This window comes from Monodon monoceros, unplaced genomic scaffold (genome assembly GCF_005190385.1).
Source record: "Monodon monoceros isolate NGI ecotype Baffin Bay Population unplaced genomic scaffold, NGI_Narwhal_1 Super_Scaffold_20, whole genome shotgun sequence".
In the NCBI taxonomy this organism is placed as follows: Eukaryota; Metazoa; Chordata; class Mammalia; order Artiodactyla; family Monodontidae; genus Monodon; species Monodon monoceros.
In genome coordinates, this window is record NW_021703777.1 from 76,237,159 (window position 1) to 76,260,754 (window position 23,596).

General features: G+C 36.5%; 1 protein-coding gene across 5 annotated transcripts in view; it reads left to right on the forward strand.

The window, feature by feature from the left end:
* The window catches only part of ARAP2 (ArfGAP with RhoGAP domain, ankyrin repeat and PH domain 2), a 194,879-nt gene that overhangs the window by 66,652 nt on the left and 104,631 nt on the right, over positions 1-23,596 (forward strand). For all 5 annotated transcript variants that reach the window (XM_029234845.1, XM_029234842.1, XM_029234846.1 and 2 more), the window contains 4 exons: positions 5,374-5,552; positions 16,183-16,298; positions 19,102-19,301; positions 22,761-22,846. In XM_029234845.1, the coding sequence (XP_029090678.1) occupies positions 5,374-5,552; positions 16,183-16,298; positions 19,102-19,301; positions 22,761-22,846 (581 nt within the window). The remainder of the gene's footprint in view (positions 1-5,373; positions 5,553-16,182; positions 16,299-19,101; positions 19,302-22,760; positions 22,847-23,596) is intronic.

The following is a 23,596-nucleotide window of genomic DNA, read 5'->3' on the forward strand; positions in this document are numbered from 1 at the left end:
GACACCATAAAACTCCTAGAAGAGAACATAAGCAAAACATTCTCTGACATAAATTGTACCAATGTTTTCTTAGGTCAGTCTCCCAAGGCAATAGAAATAAAAACAAAAATAAGCAAATGGCACCTAATCAAACCTGCAGGCATGGCAAAGGAAACCATAAAACAAACAAAGAAACCAACCAAACCAAACCAAAAAAAAACCCTACAAAACGGGAGAAAATATTTGCAAATGATGCAACCGACAAAGGCTTAATCTCCAAAATACACAAACAGCCGATACAACTCAACAACAAAAAACAAACAACCCATTCAAAAAATGGGCAGAAGACCTTAATAGACATTTTTCCAAAGAAGACATACAGATGGCCAGTAGGCACATGAAAAGATGTTCAACGTCACTAATTATTAGAGAAATGCAAGTCAAAACTATAATGAGGTACACCTCACATTGGTCAGAATGGCCATCATTAAAAAGTCTATAGATAACAAATGCTGGAGAGGGTGTGGAGAAAAGGGCACCCTTCTACACTGTTGGTGGGAATGTAAGTTGGTGTAGACAGTATGTAAAACAGTATGGAGTTTTCTCAGGAAAGTAAAAATAGAATTACTGTATGATCCAACAATCCCACTCCTGGGCATATACCTGGACAAAACTATAACTCAAAAAGTTACATGCACCCCAATGTTCATAGCAGCACTATTCACAGTGGCCAAAACATGGAAACAACCTAAATGTCTATCAACCAGTGAATGCATAAAAAGATGTGGTACAAATATACAATGGAATACTACTCAGCCATAAAAAAGAACAAAATAATGCCATTTGCAGCAACATGAATGCAACTAGAGATTATCATACTAAGTGAAGTAAGTCAGAAAGAGAAAGACAAATACCATATATCACTTATATGTGGAATTTAAAGTATTGCACAAATGAACCTATCTACAAAACAGAAGAGTAGCTCTTGCTCGCCCCAACTAGAGAAAGCCCACGCACAGCAAGGAAGACCCAACACAGCCAAAGATAAATAAATTTATTTAAAAAAAAGGAGCAAGGCATGGAACATTTGCTATCTGGAGGAAGAGCCAGGGGAGTTGAAAGCTCTCTGTTGTGTACTTTGATTGCCTATCATAATTTAATAGGCCACAAACTTTGGCGTCATCATCGAATCTTTTCCTACCTCGGTCGCATCCAGGCCATCAGCAAATCTTACCAGTTTGATTTTGGAAATATGTCGGGGTTCTGACCAATTGTCAGCACCTCCACCGCCGTCACTCTCCTACAAGCCACCATTTCTATCTTGATGATTGTCACAACCTCCCTTGATCGACTGCAGGCGTATTTTCAGTACGGTTGTCAGAGTGATCCTTCAACAAGAAAGTCAGGTCCTGTCAGTTTATTTCAGACGCTCTGTCATTGTTTCCAGCTCACTGAGAGTAAAGTACTGTGATTCCCAGAGTCCATGCATGATCTGACCCTGGTCTCTCTGTCCTTGTTTCCTTCTGTGCTCTACCTCATTCACTGCATTGCAGCTATAGGGGTCTCTTGTCCCATGAGCATGCCAAATCTGCTGTTGCCTTGGCCTTGGCACTTTCTGCTTTCTGTATCCTGGAAGGCTCTTCCTCCAGTCCTCCTCCTAACTTGCTCCATCACTTCCACTTCCTTTAGGCTTTTGCTTAACCACCACCTTCTTTCTGAGCCCTTTTCTATTACCCTATATAAAATAGCACTTTCTGTGCCCCTCAACCTGTGCTTTATTTTATCCCATTGCACTTGTCTCAGTGTAATATATGTCTACATTTTATTGCCTTCCTCGTTTCACAAGAGTGTAAGTTTCTGGAGAGTAAGGCCATGATCTGTCTTGCTCACTGCTTCATTCCTGGTATTCAGAATAGGGCTTAGAACATAGTAGGCACTCAGTAGACATTTGTATGAATGAATCATTATCAATTTCAAGAACAACACTGGTGTGTAATAATTCCTTTTCTAATATTGATCATGGGTTACACTGAGGAATCTTTAGTTAGATTATATTATATCAAAAGTTAAGAGTACATCCAAACTTTGTTAGATTCTTTTATTAATGTTTTACATGGCACTTGTGTAGTAACCCCTCATATAATCAATCCTTTTTTACAAATGAATATGCCTAGTGCTAAATCCAGTAGTCCAGAGGATGTTAAGTCTCTCCTGTTCATTTTTTTTAAATCTCTTTTTTTTGATTTGTACACTCTGAGTTGGCATTCCTGAAAACCTCAAGAAATAATTTGAGGTTTGAGGGGATTGCTAACTCCTTTTTTTCTTTTTCCAACCTGGAATGCTCTACTCTGAGCAAAGATATATCAACATCAGAGTATATTCTCAGAGGAAATAGTGCTTAGCACAGTGCTAATATCAAAATAGATGCTCAATAAACACTTGTTATTGGAAAGAATAAAAGTATTTTGGTGTGAAAAGCAGGCAAAAGCCAGCTTAGTATCCAGCTTTGCCTTTGCCCAAGGGGAAATCATTATTTGTTTTGGAATATTGTGACTTGTCAGAGCATGTTCCCCATGTTCAAGTATGCACACTTTGCAAAGCCAAATACCAATGACACTTGTAATCTCTTTCATTGTGTTTGAATTGTCTGTATCACTGTTTATCTCCATTGGTATGGGTAATTAAATATAAACTGAATGTTACTATTCAATTCTGTTCTTCATGACTGTATACTTCCTATTAGTAAATGAGGCCCTCAGGAGCTAGAGAATTCTTCTAGGCTATAAGGGCACCATTTGTTGAGATACAGCCATAATATACTAAAGTCCAACAGTTAATGGAGTTGCCAGTTTCAAATTATTTCCTGACAAACTGAGATATATGCTAATGGTAGTCTGGAAACCACAGTCACTTTGGCCCCGTTCATTAAATTATGACCTACATTTCAAAGTCAGTGATTTATATGGATTAACATAAACAAACAGAAAACACTATATACCATTTACTTGGCAGGAATATCTTGTGTGGACTTAATGATCACAAGTAATCACCAAGTAGAGTGGAAGGTCTTTTGCTGTTACTGAAAATGTAATAAATTATTACAGTGCAGTCTGTGTAGATGTAAAATGTAGAGTAGCTACTGTGTATTGACATAGGCTTAGTTACCTGAATATTTTCATGTCTTTTACTTTATAATAATGCTGGGGAAACTTGAGAAATATTTCATCCTGGTATATAGGAACAAACACTGTTATTGAGGATTATGTAATACCTGCAATAAAATATTGTTGAATGAGTTTTTAATAAATACTTTGGCCTTGGTCATTAAAGACACAACTAGCTGGTTTTAGTAGTTTTGAAGGTGAGAAAGAATGAAGATTCTTTAAAAATTAAGACTTGTATTGTAAAATAACTCTGGATCCATGCTGGAATGTAAGCAAGTCTAATATGGAGACTTATTTCAATCCACAATGACATCACCTCTAACCAGACCTGTCTTAGAAGGATCTGAGATACTAGGCAATTTCCCAAGCTTGGGTCCTACTTACTCTTTCCTTCTCAAAAAAGTTTCCTACCTGGAATTTAGCCTGTTTTGTTTTTTTCCTTTTTACCTTAATAATCACTTTTCCATTTGTTTTTTGCTGGGCCATTTTCTAGCCTCCTAGAATCAGTTATACCTCAGGTGTATACCATTTCTTCTCCTTTTACATTAAACATTTATCCACTGTCATGAGTCTTCCCTTGTATAGATTACCTTCATTCACATATTGCTATCAGTCTGCCTGGACGCTCATGCCAGGGAGCTAAAAACCTCAGGTGGTTCTGTTAATACAACCTTTTACCTTCTTTGGTCGACTCATGATACCCAGCTACCTTTTATTCTGAGTAATTAATTCATTTTTTGGTGAACACGTGTCAAACATATTCAGAACCACAGCTATTTTTTACTCTCCTTAATATCTTGACTCTCCATATGTTTCCCTTTTCATTGTATACTTTAAGTCTCTATTGCCTTATTCCTGACCTCCAGGCTTCCAATTTGGTCTGTCATCTTAATCATGTCCCTTTCTTGCCAAGAATTTTGAAATGGTTTTCTTTTGCCTCCATAATAAAGACCAAATTCCTCTCCTAGGCACTGTAGGATCTCCAGCCCTATTTCCCATTATTCCTTTGTGAGTTCAGAATTATAAATATGCTCATTCATAAATTAGTCCCTGAGCAGATGTTTGTTGTTTCTGCCTTTGGTCTTGTGTTTCCTCTGCTTAGAATTCTGTTTTGCTCATCCTCCTCCCAAACTCCAGTTTTGTCTTTTAAATTGCTCCGCATCCTCAAAAGCTCGCACAAATATCCTTTTTTTTTTCTCATAGTGCCGAGGACAATTGTCTGAGAATTAAAACATTTGATTCTCCTAATTTTAATACGTGCTATATGACCTTCAGCAAATCACTTACCTCCCCTGAATTGACTCATACATTATTTGATACCTCTTGCATGACATTTGTAGTATTCTGTGTTCCATTATGTGTTCATATCAAACTTGACTTATAGCTTTGATTGCTCTTTGGGGACTGGATCGCATTCCTATGCCTGTAACACAATGTGTTGTACATAGTTGAAGGTCACTTTGTGGAAAGAGTGAGAGAACTAAGTTTTAATTCAACAGATGAAGATGCTATTGTTAGTGAATGGAATGGGTGAGTGAATATCAAGGCAAGCACACTCTTGAGTAGATTCCAAGTGCCTGTTAGAAAGTAAGCTTTTCTGGATATTTTAGTAACTGCATTGCTGGGTACAATCTGTTACCTGTTCAGTAGCCATATTACTTTCTTATATTAAAAGAGACAATCCAATCTCATGAATAATCTAACAGAATGCTACTTAGACGTTAACATGGATACACATCATCTGGAGATCTTCTTAAAATGAAGATTCTGATTCATCAAGTCTGGAGGGGGGTCTAGGATCTTGCATTTCTATTTAGCTGCCAGTTGAAGCCAGTGATATTGGTTACAGGACATCTGAGTACAGTCAGCCCTCCATATCCTTGATTTCCACATCTGAGGATATTTTTGATCCCTGGTTGGTGGAACCCTCAGTTGATGAACCTGAGAATGCAGAGGGCTGACTGACTGTAAGGGACTTCAGCGTCTGCAGAGTTTGGTACCCGCTGTGGGTCCTGGGACCAATCTCCTGTGGATACCAAGGAATGACTAATAAGTGTTATTTCTTTTCCCTAACAAAATTGGGCCATTTGCCCTGCTGACAGTAGCATTTAGATTGTGGTTCTGGGAAAGAATCTGTAAATGATCTGTTCCAGAGAAAGTCAATCTCTTTCCACATTTGTATGTGTTTATAACTTACTAAGCATATGTATTTTCTCTTGTCTATTTTCAGAGGAGAGAAATGACTGGATCAGCATCCTGTTAAATGCACTGAAGTTACAGGCCCTTTCCTCGCAGTCTCAAGGAGCTGTTGCACCTGAGAAATGTGGATATCTTGAACTGAGAGGCTATAAAGCTAAAATTTTTACTGTGTTAAGTGGAAACAGTGTGTGGCTTTGCAAAAATGAACAGGTGAGCTATGTTACAGTGATTGCAAATTGTGGTTCCTTACATTACAAACATGACAAAGCTACATTAACAACAATGCTCTGTTAGACTTATTCATGTTTTACTGATAGAGTTTTGCTTTTGCCTTCTGTACTCCACTAAATATAACAAAGAGTTGCTCTGTTGAATTTTCTCAGTTCCACCAGAATCAGGAAGGTAGTCTACATCAAATTTGAGACTGAACATCACCCTTTGAAGGAACTGAGGAAATAGAATCATGAAAATTAATTTTTGAAAAGTATTCTTAGCTGAAGTAACATTACAAAACTACATGAGAGAATAATTAAGAACCAATTAACCATTACAGCCATTGTTGAATAGACCTCGTTTTGCACCTGTTGTTATTTCTTTTGTTTTGTGACAGAAAATTATAGAGTAGGCACAGGTAACATATTTTCTTCAGTTTACAGGATTTGGGGTTTTTTTTGGAGTAGATACGTTGCTTGCCGAGGAGATAATTGACAAGAGACAAGTGATTGATATACACACATTCACACACATGCATACACACACATATCACATATATAAATAAGATAGATTGTTGGGATATTAAATCTGTTAACATCAAAAAGACTCAGTAGAGAATTTAAATGTTTTGAGGAGACTGATGTTAGTTTTAACAAATTCTGTTAATTTCATTTGATTCTGTAGACTCTAACATACCTGGTTTTTAATATGTATAAGAAAATTATTTTCTTACCCCTTTTTAGGAATGAATTTTTAATCTTTCAGCCTAGAATGTATTAGTTAGTCATTATTTGTGGAATTAAGCAGTGTGTTTTGGATATCCAATCTAACATGAACTTATTTTGTGATAAATTATCATGGGTTATGATAAAGTGAAATATAAATGCTGACATTTTTCATAACAGAAGATAGAGATAGCAACTCAAAACAAACAGTAGTTTCAAAAACATTAACTATAGATCTTTATCCAAGGCATCCTCTGAACTTCAGTGTGGATTTATTAATTACATTTTTAAGGATAAGATTTCTTAGCCAATTAACTGTGGAAGGCATCATTGAGCACTGTTGGCATATTAATAACGTGGAGAGTTAGCATATTCCTCAAGAAGGGTGGTGATGTACAGCTTAATAATGTGTATGAATTGAACATTTTCAGTCTGTGAAGATGCTTAAAACTTAAAAAAAATTGGAATAAGGTTAAAAATGCAAAATTTGCATGTATCAGAATGGAAGTTACTCTGCCAAATTAATTGAGGTATTTATTTTTTACTTGCACAGACCTGGTGGACTTCCAATTACTAGTTTCATTATTTATATTAGCTAGATTGTCTGGGTTTATGTTATCCTCTAAAAGTATATGTTTTTAAAGTTTTATTAATACTTTCTGGTTAGCAAAAAATTATAAGAAATTCTTGCTTTAATAATAATTGAGCTTGAAGAGCATAATAATGACCACCATATGTTGGGTACCAGGTACTGTGCTAATTAATTTATAAACATTCCCTTTTAATCTTCCCCACAAATGTAGGAGGAAGATATTCTTATCCATGTTTTATAGATGAGGAGAATGACAATTAAGTAACTTGTTTAAGGATAATACAGTTCATCATGCAGAGTTTAATTTAAAACAAGAACTTTATAACTCTAAGCTTAGCTTCTTAGCCACTATATCAAAGTGTCTTTTTAAAGTGTATGTTGAAAAGAAAATTTCTGGCTTGTGACCTTTTAGAAGTAGACTAAGAATTCTTTCCTTGAATAACTTAGTTGCCTAGGAGGTTCAGAGTGTGCATTCAGTAAACATTGTATACCATGTCAGACACTCTAAAAATGATGTGTTTACCGAGGGGAACACAGTCTTACCTTCCAGGAGGAAAAGTCAGACAAATCAGCATTTATGGTGGATGGTGAGCTCAGTACTTTATTAGACTTGTGCAGAAGTTACAGAGAAGGGCAAAAAGGGCATCTAGTGAAGTCTGGGAATTAGAAACACTTCCCTATACAGCTAATCAATATTATCTCCTTAAAAATTAAAGCATTTATGCTGGACCCCTCCACATCTTTTGAGAAGTAAACCTATTTTTGATGAATGTATATTTCAAGCCTGTTTTCAATGCTTTAACATGCCCATATGTGCACCTTTAAAAAGTGCACACCATTGTTTGTATATGTGGTCTTAAAAAAGAATTGCATCGTATTATATAGAGCCAGGTCTTAAGGCACTTGGTCTTGAGTCAAGTCTTACAGAATTAATTAGTTGGCTCAAGACCAGATGGATAAATTAAGGAAGGCCCTTCATGTTTAGGCCCTGACATACCATTCCAGTTTCATTTATTTTTACATCCTGGTATATGTCTTTCTCTCCAGAGGAAAGTTGCTCGTGGGTTTTCTTACGTGGTTGAGCAGACTGTGGAAAGAACTTGGGTGACAGGCTAAATAAGGAGTCCTTCTGAATGCAGAGGGCTTTAATCTAGTGTTTTAGGAAAAGCACTAAAAGATAGTAAAATAGTTAGATGTCCCTTCTAAAAGCTTTATACACACAACACATGAAGTAATCTTATGCTTTTTTTAAATGATAGAAAAAAAAACTAATCGTAAAAATGTAAGAGATGTTAGATTTGAATCTCTGTATCTTAATTTGTATTACATCTAATTTAAGTCCAAGAATCAAAGTTTAGTTTAAAAAAAATTAAAATAGTGATTTTTATCACCCACATAACTTACAGTATAAATAAAATAAAAAATAAAACTGACCTACATCCCCCTCACATATGAACTATTTTCATTTTTCTTGCCTCTATTTATACATAGTTTTACTAGTTTACTTTGGAACTTTCTCCAGAGGAAGTAAACAAACAGTGGATAGAGGTGGAAGGGTAGCTGCTACAGAATGTGTTGAAGAGTTATTAAAATGGAAGATTGGAAGCTTATTTAGAGCAAAGAAGATTGGACTGGGCTGTAGCTGTTCTGGGTTTTCATTCTTGCTCAGCTACTGATTGGCTCAGATAATTAAGCTAATCTCTTCCAGTTTGAATGGCATCATGTGAAGAAGAGAGTTGGATTACTATCTCTAAGGCCATTATTTAAGTTGCATGTTAAAATTCCAGATATCTGGGCTCATTCCAGACCCATTGACTTATTTCTGGGGACAGGGGTTTGAATCTGTATTCCTGTAAAGCGTCCCAGTTGACTCAGTGACTGCTGATGCAAAAACCACACACAGTAAATCACTGCTTTACGGGTTTTTCTTCTTGAAAAATGATAAGCATCCAGCTAAAGAAACGAGATATTTCTGGAGATGGAAAATGTGTAAAGATCTCCTGTGACAGCACTGAGTGCTGCTTTTAGTTCATCATCCCTAATCTTGGGGTTGCTATACCTCTTTTGGAGGTTAACTTTCACTTGGAAGTGTGTCTTTTTCCTGATCAAACACTTTGAAATGTGCAAATGTTTAAGTGGAATTTTAAGAAAATCATTTTTTAGTGGTAATAAGTTTTTAAATAGTTTTGAAGAACTACTACTAATAACTTGTGTATGGTTCTAAACTATAGCTACTGTTTTGGGGTTTTTTCCTACAATCTCAATTTTTATATAAAATTAAAATTTTTCAGCTTATAAAGTATATGATAACTGCTTAATTCCTTTTTCTGCATACAAACTTTTGTTACCAGAGTGTGATCTATTGGAAAAATTAAAACTCCATTTGCAAAATCAGCATACAGGAAAGTATTTGAAAAACAATTTGAAAATGTTATTTCCCATAAGTTCCTTTAACTCTGTGTGTATGTCTGGAAATTTACTCTAACTTTGTGGATTATCGTTTATCTTTTCTAGTGCTTTTCCTTTACTTCCAATAGGTGTCCTTAATATTCCATGTCAAGCATCCGTACAGATATATTTGCAGTAATTCTTCCATTTTTTTCTGGATCTATCCCTTCTACTGAATGAAGAACTTATATTTTCTAAGTTAAAATAGCTATTAGAATAGACTATCATATTTATGGTCTTATTTTTGAAATTCTTTATTTTTTAAGAAAAGGGGCATGATAACAGAAAGGAAGATGCCAATCTGCACGTTCTCAACAGTACACTGCCAGGTCTAAACTCTATGCAATTAACATGGACTTTTCACTTTCTCAGTTGCTCAGTTCAAAGATTTACTTTTTTTAAATCTCTTTGTTTCCCTTTCATTTATTAGCAGATTGTTGAAACTAACTTGAAGTAGCTTCTGAGTAGGAGAAATGCCTTAGGTAATGTTAGGGTTTTTTGGTTTTGTTTTTCCAGATGGGCTATAAGAGGCAGAAAAGAACTATGAAGAGATATGTAGAAACATTTGTTAGAGAGGAAGATGGCAAAGTAAAAATAGATACGAAAATTCTTTACCTAATTACTCAGTTGAAAAACACTGTGGTGCTATTATATAAATTAAATGTTATCCCTTTAAATGCTTACACCGTCTCTCAGCCCACCCCCCATGTGTTTAATTTTTGCATCGTTTCTTCTATTCCTTGTTTCTGCTTATGTTTATATGCCTGCAATATATTATAATTATGATAGTTTTTCCACATTGTTACTTCAACTTTGTATAAAATGAGTTGTGTAATAGAGTTTGATTACAGTTCACTGTGTTTATTTATTCATCTGTTTTACAAAAGTTTATTGGGTACCTCTTCATTCCTAGGTGCTGCTCCAGGCACTAGGGGCTCACTGGTAACCCACAAGGTCCCTGCTCTTTAGGATCTTACCTTCTGATGGGGGTAACACATCGTGATAAATAAATGAGATTTCTGAGAGCCTTCTGTTGGTAGCCTTTTCTTTCTTTTAGATTTGCTTTTTGGACAAGAATTCCTATGACCCTTTTCTAAAGAATTGTTTATATTTTAAATGCTGTTAGGTACCTGAATAGGTACCTAACAGAGAATAGGTACCAGTTTCATTTTAACTTTAAAAGTGTTATTATTTTTATATTCCCAAATTAAGGCTGTGACAGTTTACTTTATTCACTGTTGTGCCCTTAGGAGTTCCAGGCAAGTAGCTGACACTCAGTAAACATTTGTAGAATGAAATGGTTGAATTAATAGTCATTGACAGCTGTCTTCATGACTAGAGAGTTTATATTTGAAAAAAATTTTTCTTTTAATATTATTTTCTTCTTTATGAATTCTCTTTTCATTTTTTCCTATTTATTTACTGGAATTATATTGTCACTCCTGACAGTTTCTTTAAGCTCTTCATATAATATAGATATTTATCTTCGTGTCATGTTTTCTGCAACTGTTTTTCTAAGCTGTTGCTTATTTTTCACTTTTCAGTTAATTTTTATTTATTTATTTTTGGCTGTGTTGGATCTTCGTTCCTGTGTGTGGGCTTCTCATTGCGGTGGCTTCTCTTGTTGCAGAGCACGGGTTCTAGGTGCGCAGGCTTCAGTAGTTGTGGCGTGTGGGCTCAGTAGCTGTGGCTTGCTGGCTCTAGAGCTCAGGCTCAGTAGTTGTGGCGCACGGGCTTGCTCCGCGGCATGTGGGATCTTCCCAGGCCAGGGCTTGAACCCATGTCCCTTACATTGGCAGGCAGATTCTTAACCACTGCACCACCAGGGAAGCCTTTTCAGTTAAGTTTTGTTACATAGAAATTTTGTTTATAGAGATAAATTGTGTGTTTTTTTCCAGTTCAAAGCTAATAGACTTTCTGTATTCTGAAAAATAATTATTTTATACATTTATTTATCTTGAAATGATGTGGGTGTAGTATATAAGCCAGTATTTTTAAAATTTTAGATAGGTAATGAAATATGAACATACACTCAGGTATATGTATGTAGTGTTATATATATGGTACTGCTACTTGAACGGAATTTCTGCTGATAGATATGAGGTGAATTTAAGATAACTGACTTTGGTTTCCATTTGTTATGTTGTCCTGAAAGCCAGTCTCCCATCTTTTCCTGATGAGTTTTTGAATATCATGTTAATATTAGGGAATTTATTACAACCAGATGTCTTGCTTGGTGGGTTTGTGTATCCATTTAATGATAATTGTGGCATTGAGGTTTTAACTACATTCACTTGATTAAACATTCTCAAGTCGGGGTATAGCAAGAGACTCATTCCCCCAACATAACGTTCCCTCGTGTCTGGCATGGGAATGAAACTCTAACAGAATTTAAATAGACCTCATAGGGCTCTGGCTTGTGTGGTGCAGAAAGAAGCAGCAGGATGGAGGTGGTGGCCTGCTGTTTCTCTGGTTCTATATCTGGCCAAACTCTGCATCTGGTGTTTCCCTGGAAATCTTGTGCCAATGTCATACAATGCCACATCTGTTTTCCACAAATGTCTAAGCACCGAGTTTTTAAATTCCTGGCATGGAAACCTGGCATCTGGTGTTTCCAAAAATAGGTTTGAGATTTCAGCGAATTTGGGGTTAACAAACCCTTCTTTAATTTTGCTGTTTAGGAATCAAACTGTTGTTTTGCTCTTTCACTTTGTAGTTTTAAAAGGTAGTTTGAGCCAGGTTCTGTTGCTACGCATTTGTACAAATAACCCATTTCAGTGTCGTGGTAAATATTTGCCATTAATTCCAATCTGAAAGTTGAATATGGAATCATTGGTGTGAATACTTTCAGTCACTGTAAATAAAATGGATATATTCTCATTGAAGACAAATTCTGTATTTAGAACCCTCAAATCAGGGAACTGTCTGGATGTATCAGACCCCCAACATGTATTTCTTTATTCACTTTTTATAGCAATGCTATATAAGGTAGATAGTACTGTCTTTTCATAAATGAGGAAATGGAGGTCTAGATGAATTAAGGACCTTGCCAGTAGTCATACAGCCAGTAAATGGATCAGCAAAGATTCTCCCCCAGTTCCTACTCTTGGTGCCCACACCATCATCATCACCTTTGCAACATCAGACCTGCTCTGCCAAGTGTGGCCATTCACGCTCTTTGAGATCCTACATTGTATGACAGCAAATTAACTGTAAAATATAGTTTACTCCAGAATCTGTTTTTAGCTTTACGCTTTCTGTAACAATATATTTCTACCTATTGAATTTCTACGCTATTGTTTTTTTTCAATGCAGTTTATAGGGTTTTAAAGGTTGAAGTTTGGCATGTTCCCGACTCGTGCTCATTTTTCAAAATGAGAATAGTACTCACAGTCAGATTGTAGTTAATGGGTAATTTAATTTTCTTGAAAGTTTAACACTCACATTCCATCCCATTTTACAAAATTTATATATGCCTGCTAGTTATTTTTAAGCATGCATTTTCTTGTAATTAACTTTTTAATAGGTAATATGTTCGGTTGCCTTCAAATTCAAGAGGTATAAAATAACAATAGTAATAACAATTAGTTAACTGGGAGTATGTATCTGCTCTGCCTTCTTCGCAGAATTGTTAAGAAAATCAAATAAGAGTTCATAGCTGTTTGTAAGCTTCAGAGCACTACACTAACAGATATTAAATCAGTTATGGAGTGTATATGCTTAATGAAGACCAATGCTTTTAAAGCCTTTGGACATTAGCAGAAGGGTTGGAATAGAGGACAAATAGGTTCTTGACAATCCAATGTGTCACTGTGTTCTGACCAGCCTATTTTTAACCACTAGTCTTAATAATTTCAAATAGTTTTTGTATAATCTGACTGCATGCTTGTTTTCTGCTCTGCAGAAGGCAGAGAGAAATGTTTGTATCCTGATATTTAAGTGCTGTAGACTCATACTGTCTAGATTCTACAACTGGTTCTGCTGTCTAATTCAGTGTTTCTCAGTATTGGCTATGTATGAGAATCATATGGTGGTAGTTTTGTTTTGCTTTTTTTTTTAACTGAAAATCCTTAGGCAAGCCCTCTGATTCATGGGATCAGAATCTCAGGGTGGGAGGAAGAGATCAACACAGGTAATTTTGATGAGCATCAGGAATGAGATATGTTCTAAACATGTTCTAAAGACTGTGTGAAAAGATGGCTTAATGTCACCACAAATATTTTTAGTAAGAAATGCAGTTGTTTCACATTTAATAGCTTTCAAGAGCACTGACAGTTATTTTCTTACTCTGCTGTACATTTTACAGTCCATTTGTGCCGGTGAGTTCAGGGGATACTCTAATTACTCAAAACCATATGGCCATGGCAAACAGCTGATAAATGGGTTACAGTTTCTTTCCAGGCTAAAAAATCATCTTTGCCTTGCTTGGGAGAAATCTGGGGCCTTGAGCCAACCCTCACTTGTTTTATTTTTAACAGAAGTTGCAGCTTTATATGTAGATACTTCACGACTTGCTTGTCGAAATGAGGTACCACCTCTTCAGGCTGGAGCCTTGATAAGGCTCATCAGTTTCCATCCAAGGTTGTCAGTCTTACCATCTGCTAGTCTGATGGTCTGAGCCTGTATCTCCGCCCTTAGTAACGCGCAGTACCTGCAGGCCAGGCCCCCATCAGAGAATAATAAGCGGGAGTAGTCTGATAGCCAGGTCTTGTCAAAAGCTGCATCACAGAGAATTGTTTGAAGAAGATGCAGCCTGACTGTTTTATTCTAGAGGTACCCCCATATCAAGCTGAGCCATCAGAAAGCTGTTTCTAAAATATCTTACCTGGTTACCCCTACTTTATTTTCTGATTTATAAAAGAGAGTTTGAATTTCTAATCACATGCCCTGGGAGTTTCTCCAATAGTTACATTATCCAGCAGGAGCATTGATATAGATAACTGAGAATCTGTTTTCTTTAATTTGATAATTATAAGTTTAACTCTATACCAGTATGCTAAAACTTACTAAAATGGGGCAGATTGGAAAAGTTTGATTCCCCTCCTCCATATAGTACTGTTTTTTGTTAGGTGGGCTTATGATACAAAGTGGAAGTATATCACCTTCTAAGTATTTCACAACACCTAGCATGTCTCTGCATCTTTTATATTCCTGACTCAATTTCTGGCTTGTTTCTCCCAACAAAATTAACCATTGTTCTTTCATCAGAAAAAATCATACTCAGTTTACAAACGGGTCATTTCTTCATTCTAACTAAAAACTTGTACATTTTTAAAAATATGAAGTGAAACTTTTCTGCAGTTTGTGAATGGAAACCCTCTACGAATGGGGGAAATTTGTTATAATGTTCTTTTATTCCACTTATTTTATCAACCAGGAATGTATTAGATGACAAAAACCTGAAGGATAGTTTAAATAGACAGGGATTTGTTTTAACAAATCTCTTGCTAATGCCATCAGAGAACAAGATTCTTTCTATTTTTTTTTTCCTCACTCTGGCATCCTTACAGTACAAGAATTTGTCCTCAGGCTTTTCATCTCAAGGATGCTTATTACATTTTAAAATGGCTTTGTGCTTCTAGATTTTGTTTCCCGAGAAGATGGAAAGGCAAGGAATGAAAGTCTTTTCTTTGAAGATGTGTCTCTCCACCCCCCGTCTCTTGCCCCCCAGGCCAGGAATTATTTATATTTTATTGACCATAAGTATGACATATGTTCACTCCTAGCTGCAAGGGAGATAGGAAAATAGTACTTTTGCTTTTAGCTTGTACAACAGGAGAGACAAAGAGAAGACCTGTGAATTGTTTCTTTCACGGTCTCTGCTAGAAGTGTCCTTCCTGAAAGTGGACCAATATTTTTTGCAGTCGTCTTTAGTATGGCTACTTTTTCCTAGTCATAATTTAATTTAGGAATTCAGAGCACATTTAACCTGAACCTGTTCACATAGATAATTCATTTTTCGAGGTACAGATTAATTATATTTTTAAGGTGTGAGATGGTTTGATAAATCAAATTCCAGAACCCTTATGGCTAGATAATATATTGCAAACTTTAATGCTTTTAGAAGGCAGACTTTGTAGCCTTTTGAACAGTTTCTAATTTTGGTAGATCAAACTGAACATAGAGGCTGTAGGTGCTGAACCAATGGCAGTTTTCATACGAAAATAGCATTAGAGGAGCTTTTAAAGAATCTAATTGAAGGAAGAAGAAAGTAATGAAATATTGGAAATGAGATAAAATTGTAATATAAGTAATGCTGTTGGTTGAGAGCAAATGAGGAAAGTAATGTGACAGAGCAGAGGTAACGACATACAGCAGAACAAAGAGTGAGCAGTCAGATAGCTTGGGTTTCAGTCCCTTTCTACCATGTACAGCCAGCCGCACTTTCTGCCTCACTTATTTACCTTTTTGAGCCTCGGTTTTCCCTTCTTTTCATCTAAATAGTAATTATACCAACCTCACAGTGTCATCTGGCTCCCCCAACTGGAAAACGGCTGGGCATATGGTAAGGGTTAGTTCACTGTTAGTTCCCTTTACTAAATGGCTAAAGGTGAAAAAGTGCCTAACTGTTAACAGGAAGGCATATGTAGTTCAAGAGATATGTCCTAGTCAACTTGTGTTTCATGTGAAAAGACCCTTGCTTTATTAATAGACTGTCAAGCTTCAAATGCTATCGTGTTACCATGTATTGAAAGTGACTACCTAAAATAAAACCACTCTCGATCCATTTTTAATGAAATAATTCCATCTTTATATGTTGTAGTAAAATTTGATGAGATTTATTAAATTTTAGAGAATATAAATGTACTTTCAAAATCCATATTTTTGTTTCTTTATAATGTTTTGTTTTTCTCCAAACTAGGATTTTAAGAGTGGACTTGGTATTACCATAATTCCTATGAATGTAGCAAATGTAAAGCAAGTGGACCGAACTGTGAAACAGTCTTTTGAAATAATCACTCCCTATAGGAGTTTTAGGTAAGTTATATTTAAACATTTTTTGTTTGTACTACTACAGGAAAGCTTGAGTGATCCCCTTTTACGTTGCCAGTGGTGATTTTGCTTCTTATAGGACACTTAATAAAATTATGTTCTTTTTCATATTGTACAATTTATTAGCCAGTATATAAAAATGTGCCAATAGGCACATGAAAAGATGCTCAATATCACTGATTATTAGAGGTACACAAATCAAAACTACAGTGAGGTATCACCTCACACCAGTCAGAATGGTCATCATTAAAAAGTCTACAAATAATAAATGCTGGAGAGGGTGTGGAGAAAAGGGAACCCTCCTGCAGTGTTGTGGGAATGTAAATTGGTGCAGCCACTATGGAAAAGAGCATGGAGGTTCCTTAAAAAACTAAAAATAGAGTTACCACATGATCCTACAATCTTACTCCTGGGCATATATCTGGAGAAAACTCTAATTTGAAAAGATACATGCACCCCAATGTTCACTGTGTACAATAGCCAAGACATGGAAGCAACCTAAATGTCCATGGACAGATGAATGGGTAAAGAAGATGTGGTGTATATATACAATGGAATATTATTCAGCCATAAAAATAATGAAATCTTGCCATTTGCAGCAACACAGATGGACCTAGAGATTATCATACTAAGTGAAGACAGACAAAGACAAATATCATATGATATTGCTTATATGTGGAATCTTAAAAAACTGAAACAAATTAACTTATTTACAAAACAGAAACAGACTCACAGACATAGAAAACAGACTTATGGTTACCAAAGGGGATGGTGGGGAGGTAAATTAGGAATTTGGGATTAACATATACACACTACTATGTATAGAATGGATAAACAACAAGTACCTACTGTATAGCACAGGAAACTATATTCAATATTTTGTAATAACTTATAATGGAAAAGAATATGAAAAAATATATGTATATATATAAAACTGAATCACTCTGCTGTACACCTGAAACAAAGAAAAAGTTTATGTTTTTACTTTTTCATATCGTGTAATTTATTATCCAGTGTATAATAACACCTTGAAAAAGTGATTTGAATAATCATACAACCTGAAAGATACTAATTTCATGAGATTTGTGTCATTTCTTTTCATAATACCTCTTTTTCTTAGAAGGCGTGGTGATTTTTGATCCAGAAATATGTGAAAAATTACTTTATTTTGAAGGTATATAAAATAAAAAGAGATATTACATTGTCTTTAAGCTGTATTGTTATTTTGCCCTCTTTTAGCCTAACCAAATACAGTCTGTCCTTTAAGAGCAATCTCTAATTACAACTGCTCCGTGATTTCCTAAAAGTAACCTCAGCTCAAAATGTTGCTGAACTTAATGGATCTCATAGCACGTATGATCAAATACCTTAGCATTTTGATACATGTCTTGTATTATGGCACTCTGGTAATTGCTTTATTACGACAGTGAAACAGAAAACTTAATGTGTGTTCTTAATATGTGTTAATAATCTGTAATGACTCTCTGGGTGCACCACTCTCCCAGCACCTCAATGTGTTCATCACCATGAAAGCTCTTCGAACCCTGCTGTTTGGGGGATTTTATGGCGGTTTCACTTCATAGGCAAGATTGATGAAATCCTGGGCCATTGGTGATTAACTCCACCAGCCTCTCTCTCCTTCCCAGAGGTCACGGGGTAGGGCTGGTTGAAAGTTCCAAGTCTCTAGTCACATCTTGGTCTTCTGCTGACCAGCTCCCATCCTGAAGCTGTCTAGCCTTCAGCCACAAGCTATCTCATTAGCGTATAAAGGACTTTTATCATTCAGGGTATTCCAAGGGTTTGGGGAACTATATACCAGGAACCAGGGACTAAGACCAAGTATCTATTTTCCATTGTACCATATGGGCTCTGACCAATCTCTATAGAGAAGCAGAAACCACTAAGGAATTTATCAATATTATAGTGATGATGGAACCATGAAGTGATTCAAAAAATATAATCCGTGTAGGCCACTCAATTTCTTTATAGATTACGTAGAAAATGTTAATCCTCTGTTGTTTTCATTGTCTCTCAAAGCATTTTCATCTTCAGAACAGAAAATTTCAGTATTAAGCATCATTTTGTGGGTCATTGACTGAGTTTGGAGCACTGTATGTAGCACATTTTCTGGCACATTATAAGTACTCAGTAAATATTTCTTGAAAGAGTGAACTGATGTTTTAATGTTTTATTCCTTCACTCAGGCACACAATAAACACTAAGAATTACATGGCTAAAAATGAGTTAGAATTCTGTTAGAATAGTAATCACTTAAAACTTTTTTGATTTCTCAGTTTCTTAAAGCCATCTGGACATTCTTCTATTTTAAAAACAAGAATCTATTTTTAAGACAAAAAATCAAAATTTCTCGTGGGTGTTTTTGATAACTTAGTTTCAGACTATGGCATATTTTCTTGGCAAAATAAGCCAATAGTCCTGAAACTCTGCCAGTCTCTTATTGATTATTATGTAACCACTGCTTAGGAAGCATGACTTCTCTTTTAAGCTTTTGACCTAACAAGGTGATTTTTATATCCTGGTCAGAAAAATGTGTATGTTAATTTTGGTTCAAGATAGGTAAACAAAGTCATAAGCAATTTGGAAAGTTAAAGGAGAAAAATAGATTTCTCAATGAGATGATTTTTAACAGAAAAGACTCCAACCGCCTGGAAGGCATATTTTTCAGCAGCTGTTTAATTTATGAGTGAAATGAATATGCAAACTGAACATACTGCTTAATTGGCTTTTACAAGGGAGATCGATAATGCAGAAATGTTCATTGTTTCAGCTTTACGGCCGAGTCTGAAAAAGAGAAACAAGAGTGGATTGAAGCTGTGCAGCAATCGATAGCAGAAACTCTCTCTGATTATGAAGTAGCTGAGAAGATTTGGTTCAATGAGTCCAACAGGAGCTGTGCAGATTGTAAAGCCCCAAATCCTGACTGGGCATCCATCAACCTCTGTGTTGTCATCTGTAAGAAGTGTGCAGGTAATTAGTGATAAGTTATGCTCATCACTGTTTGGTGGCAGATTGGCACTGAATGCTCTTTAGTGTCGTATATACTGTGTCCCAGCTAATGGCTATGAAAAATAAAAACAGAGAAAATTTATTACATTTAAATCAAATTTAGAAATATCATTCTAAACTTCTCTTATGCATGACTTAAATATAAAAATTGATTTTTAAGCATGTAATCATTTTTTTGTGCCTGCTGGCCCATGTATGGATTTTAAAAAGACGATGCTGAAATTTTTAGGTTTTGGATGAATGTGTTTCAGAATGCACCCTGAACACGCTTGCACTTCGTATGATTTGTCCCTTTTTCCTCAGTCATATTTTGTAAGATCTGTTTTTCACATCAATCTGCTCTGCGCTCTAATCTTGGTTCACCAGATCTGGTATCTCTTATAACGAGAATTTTTATATAGAAGCATGTTCCAGGTGTATTGAAGTTTATGAAAGTAACCAGTACTGTGACTAATTTTCTTCTTGTGATCTTATACCTTACAAACTATTTGACAGCTCCTTGTATTTGGGAGGTAAGACAGCTGTCCAAGTGAGTAGAGGGAATGGACCCTAGCTTAGGTATGCGACCGTGGAGGTCTTGGAAAAAGTTAGCTACAACCTAAACTTTCCTTCAGCTTTTCAGCTCTACCAGGTACTGTGCTGTTCCTGGGAATTAAAATGCTCTGTAAGACAAGACATGACATTTCCTGCACAAATACATAAATAGTAATTGCAATAGAGTGTGATAAGGGCAGGAATAGAGTTGAGCACAGGTTTCACTGAGAGAATGCAGAGGAAGAGCACCTCAGAGCAAAGACAGGACAGCTGCTTCAAGCCCTTCAGACTTTTCTAGAGCTCTGTGCTACCACATTTCTCATCACACTGAGGTAGATGTCCTCATGAGCTGATCACCTACATCAGTAAAAAGCATCAGTTAATCCTCCTTGACTTCATATTTTTTCCTAACCTCTTCTCCTCTCCAGTCTCACTGGAAGAGATAGCGTTTGTGTTGTTTAAGGCTGCTCTGTCTACATATGTTCCCTTCCTTTCCTCTCTTCTCAGGATCCTCACCCTGTCATTTATTCACTCTCTGTGTAAGTACAATTGGTCCTCCATATTCACGGTTCTACATCGAACAACTCTGGATCAAAAATATTTGAAAAACAAAAATTTACAGGAAGTTCAAAAAAGCAAAATTTGAATTTGCATGTACCAGCAACTATTACATAACATTTTATTATATTAGGTATTAAAAGTAATCTAGGGGATTCCCTGGCGGTGCAGTGGTTGAGAGTCCTCCTGCCAATGCAGGGGACACGGGTTCGTGCCCCGGGCCGGGAATATCCCACTTGCGGCGGAGCGGCTAGGCCCGTGAGCCACGGCCGCTGAGCGTGCGCGTCCGGAGCCTGTGCTCCGCAACGGGAGAGGCCACAACAGTGAGAGGCCTGTGTACCGCAAAAAAAAAAAAAAAAAAAAAAAAAAAAAAACTAGACATGACATAAACTAGACATAAACTAGACATGAATTAAAGTATACAAGGATGTGTGTGGGTTATATGCAGATACTATGGCCATTTTATACAAGGGATTTGAGCATCCTCGGATTTTGGTATCTGTGGGTGGTCCTGGTACCAATCCGAGATACCAAGGGACAACTGTATTCAACTATGGTTTATTTGGTTCAGCATATAAACTTGCATAATTCTGTTAACACCAGCTTTCTGAAAACTTACTATTCTCTTACGTATCATTCTCTGTTCTTTTTTCCTTTCATAGACAAGATACTTTCAAGTGTAGTGGTCTGCACAGGTTTTCTTCATTTCTTTAACTTCCTAGTGTATCATCAGCATCCTGTAATTAGTCTTCATTTCTCTCGCCTCCAGTAAAAATATTTTCACCACATTTACCAGTGTATTTTACCTCTCAGTTTCTGTGTGGTCAGTCCTATCTTCACTGCCTTCTCTGCAGTATTTGACAGTCTTGACCAATCTGTCGCTCAGTGACTTTCCATCCTCCCACAACTTCCGACACACCATTTTCTCTTAGTGTGCTCTTACTACTCTGGTCATCCTTTTCCAGGTTACTTTTCCTTTTCCTGCTCCTAAAATATGTGTGTTCCCTTGGATTATATCCTAAGCTCTCTTTCACTCTGATGTTCCTGAGTGAGGTTGTCATTTGAATTCAATTCTCATTTTTAAGCAGGGGATTCTTACTCTGTTGGAAACTCTACTCTTATAGCTCCTGCTAGATTCTCAACTTGGATTTGCCCAAGATACCTCAAAATTAACATGATAAAATGGAGCTCTCATTGCTGCCCAGCTCATTACATTAAACTGTATATTCTCCTATATTCCAAATCTTGGTCAGAAGCAATACTATCTACCCTACACTGAAGCCTAAACCTTGAGAGACCCTCTTGACCCTTCCTCTTTCCTTAAAGCCCACCAGGTCCCATCAGTTTTATCTTCTGAATATCTCTAAATCTGTTCTCCACATTATTTCTTTTCCTGCTGCCTCAAGTCAGATTCTTTCCTAGGCTACTCCAGCACCCCTTCTTCCTGCATGCTTTTGAGCTTGACTCCTTTTGGTATTGCCTTTCTGTAGTCTTCATAAGTGCAAACCTATGCAGATTCTTGCCATGGTAATTCTAGGGCTTTGTGCTCTGAGTAGTTTCCTTCTCAAAGAATGGAGGAAAGGAACCTATGTAATGTAGAGAGAGGAATGAGAGGAATGAGCTTTCTCATGCACATTAGGCAAAAGGTCCTTAAGATCAAGAATGATGTCTTATATACCTTTTTTCTGTCTCAGCTTAGAAAGAGTCTGACATATGCCTGAATGCCCAGTAATGGCTGAATGATGATTTATACAGCAGAATTAAATTGATTATGATAGAATGCTGGGCATTCTCTTCCAGGCATAATAGTAGAATAAAGAATCGACTTTAGATTTTTAAGTAGGCATTTATTACAGTTGTAGCTAGTTTTTCTTAAGAGTAAAGGGATGATATCTGTATTCACTCACATAGGTATAATTTACACAGACCCATTATAAAATGTTTTCAGTGACCTACAATTTCTAGTTAATTACCAAACAATGAAAAATATATATATATACGTATATACACATACATACATGCACACATACATGCATATGCACGCACACATATACACACATGTACATGTATACACACTTTTTAAAAGTGTAATTTTATACCAGTACAGGGTGGTGATGGTGATTTCTGTTATCTTCAGTGTGGTTGGTTATGATTCCTGTATGATTACCACCACTACTGTAGGGTGGAAAGTAGGTATTGGTTTGTTTTAAGTTCAAAAGATATATTAATCCACACATACCTATACACGTATATATACACTTTTCTTTTTAAAGGTAAAATACGTTTACATACAAATTCAAATAGAAATCAATTGTTTTTTGACTTCAGGGCAACATAGATCTTTAGGGCCAAAAGATTCCAAGGTTAGAAGTCTGAAAATGGATGCCAGCATTTGGAGCAATGAACTCATTGAGGTGAGTCCGACTTGACTGTGGTGGTGGTCAGCAGAGGTCCAGGAGGAGGTGTGCAGTGGGGTGGTGTGGTTACTTTAAGAGCTCTCTGATCAAGTTCTCACCACATTATAAAAATGGCTTATAGCCTGTTTGATAGTAGTAACTTTCTACTTTAACTTTCCGAATGCTTCCTAAATGAGACAGTTATTTTAAAAATAAAAAATACAAGGAGCTTTAATAGTAATAACTACTTGGGGCTTCCCTGGTGGCGCAGTGGTTGAGAGTCCGCCTGCCGATGCAGGGGACACGGGTTCGTGCCCCGGTGCGGGAAGATCCCACATGCCGTGGAGCGGCTGGGCCCGTGAGCCATGGCCACTGAGCCTGCGCGTCCGGAGCCTGTGCTCCGCAACGGGAGAGGCCACAAAAGTGAGAGGCCCACGTACTGCAAAAAAAAAAATAGTAATAACTACTCTTAAAGGCTTGACAGCTTTTTTTAAAGCCAGAATTGACTTTCTTTTTAACCCAGCATGGATAAAATATCAGAAAAGTGAATGAAAACATTTGGCAAAATCGACTATTCTTTATCTTGGCCATGCTCTGTCAGTAACTGAGATCATGTCTAACTTGCTGTCTCCTGTATCCATTCTCTGCTCAGGTGTCTGTACCACTCACTGTCAACCACGTTAGCCCACCTACTCAGCCGTTTTAAATGAATCTGTCTCAATGTGAGCTACCTTCAGAAAGTAGTATATATACTACCAAACGTAAAAT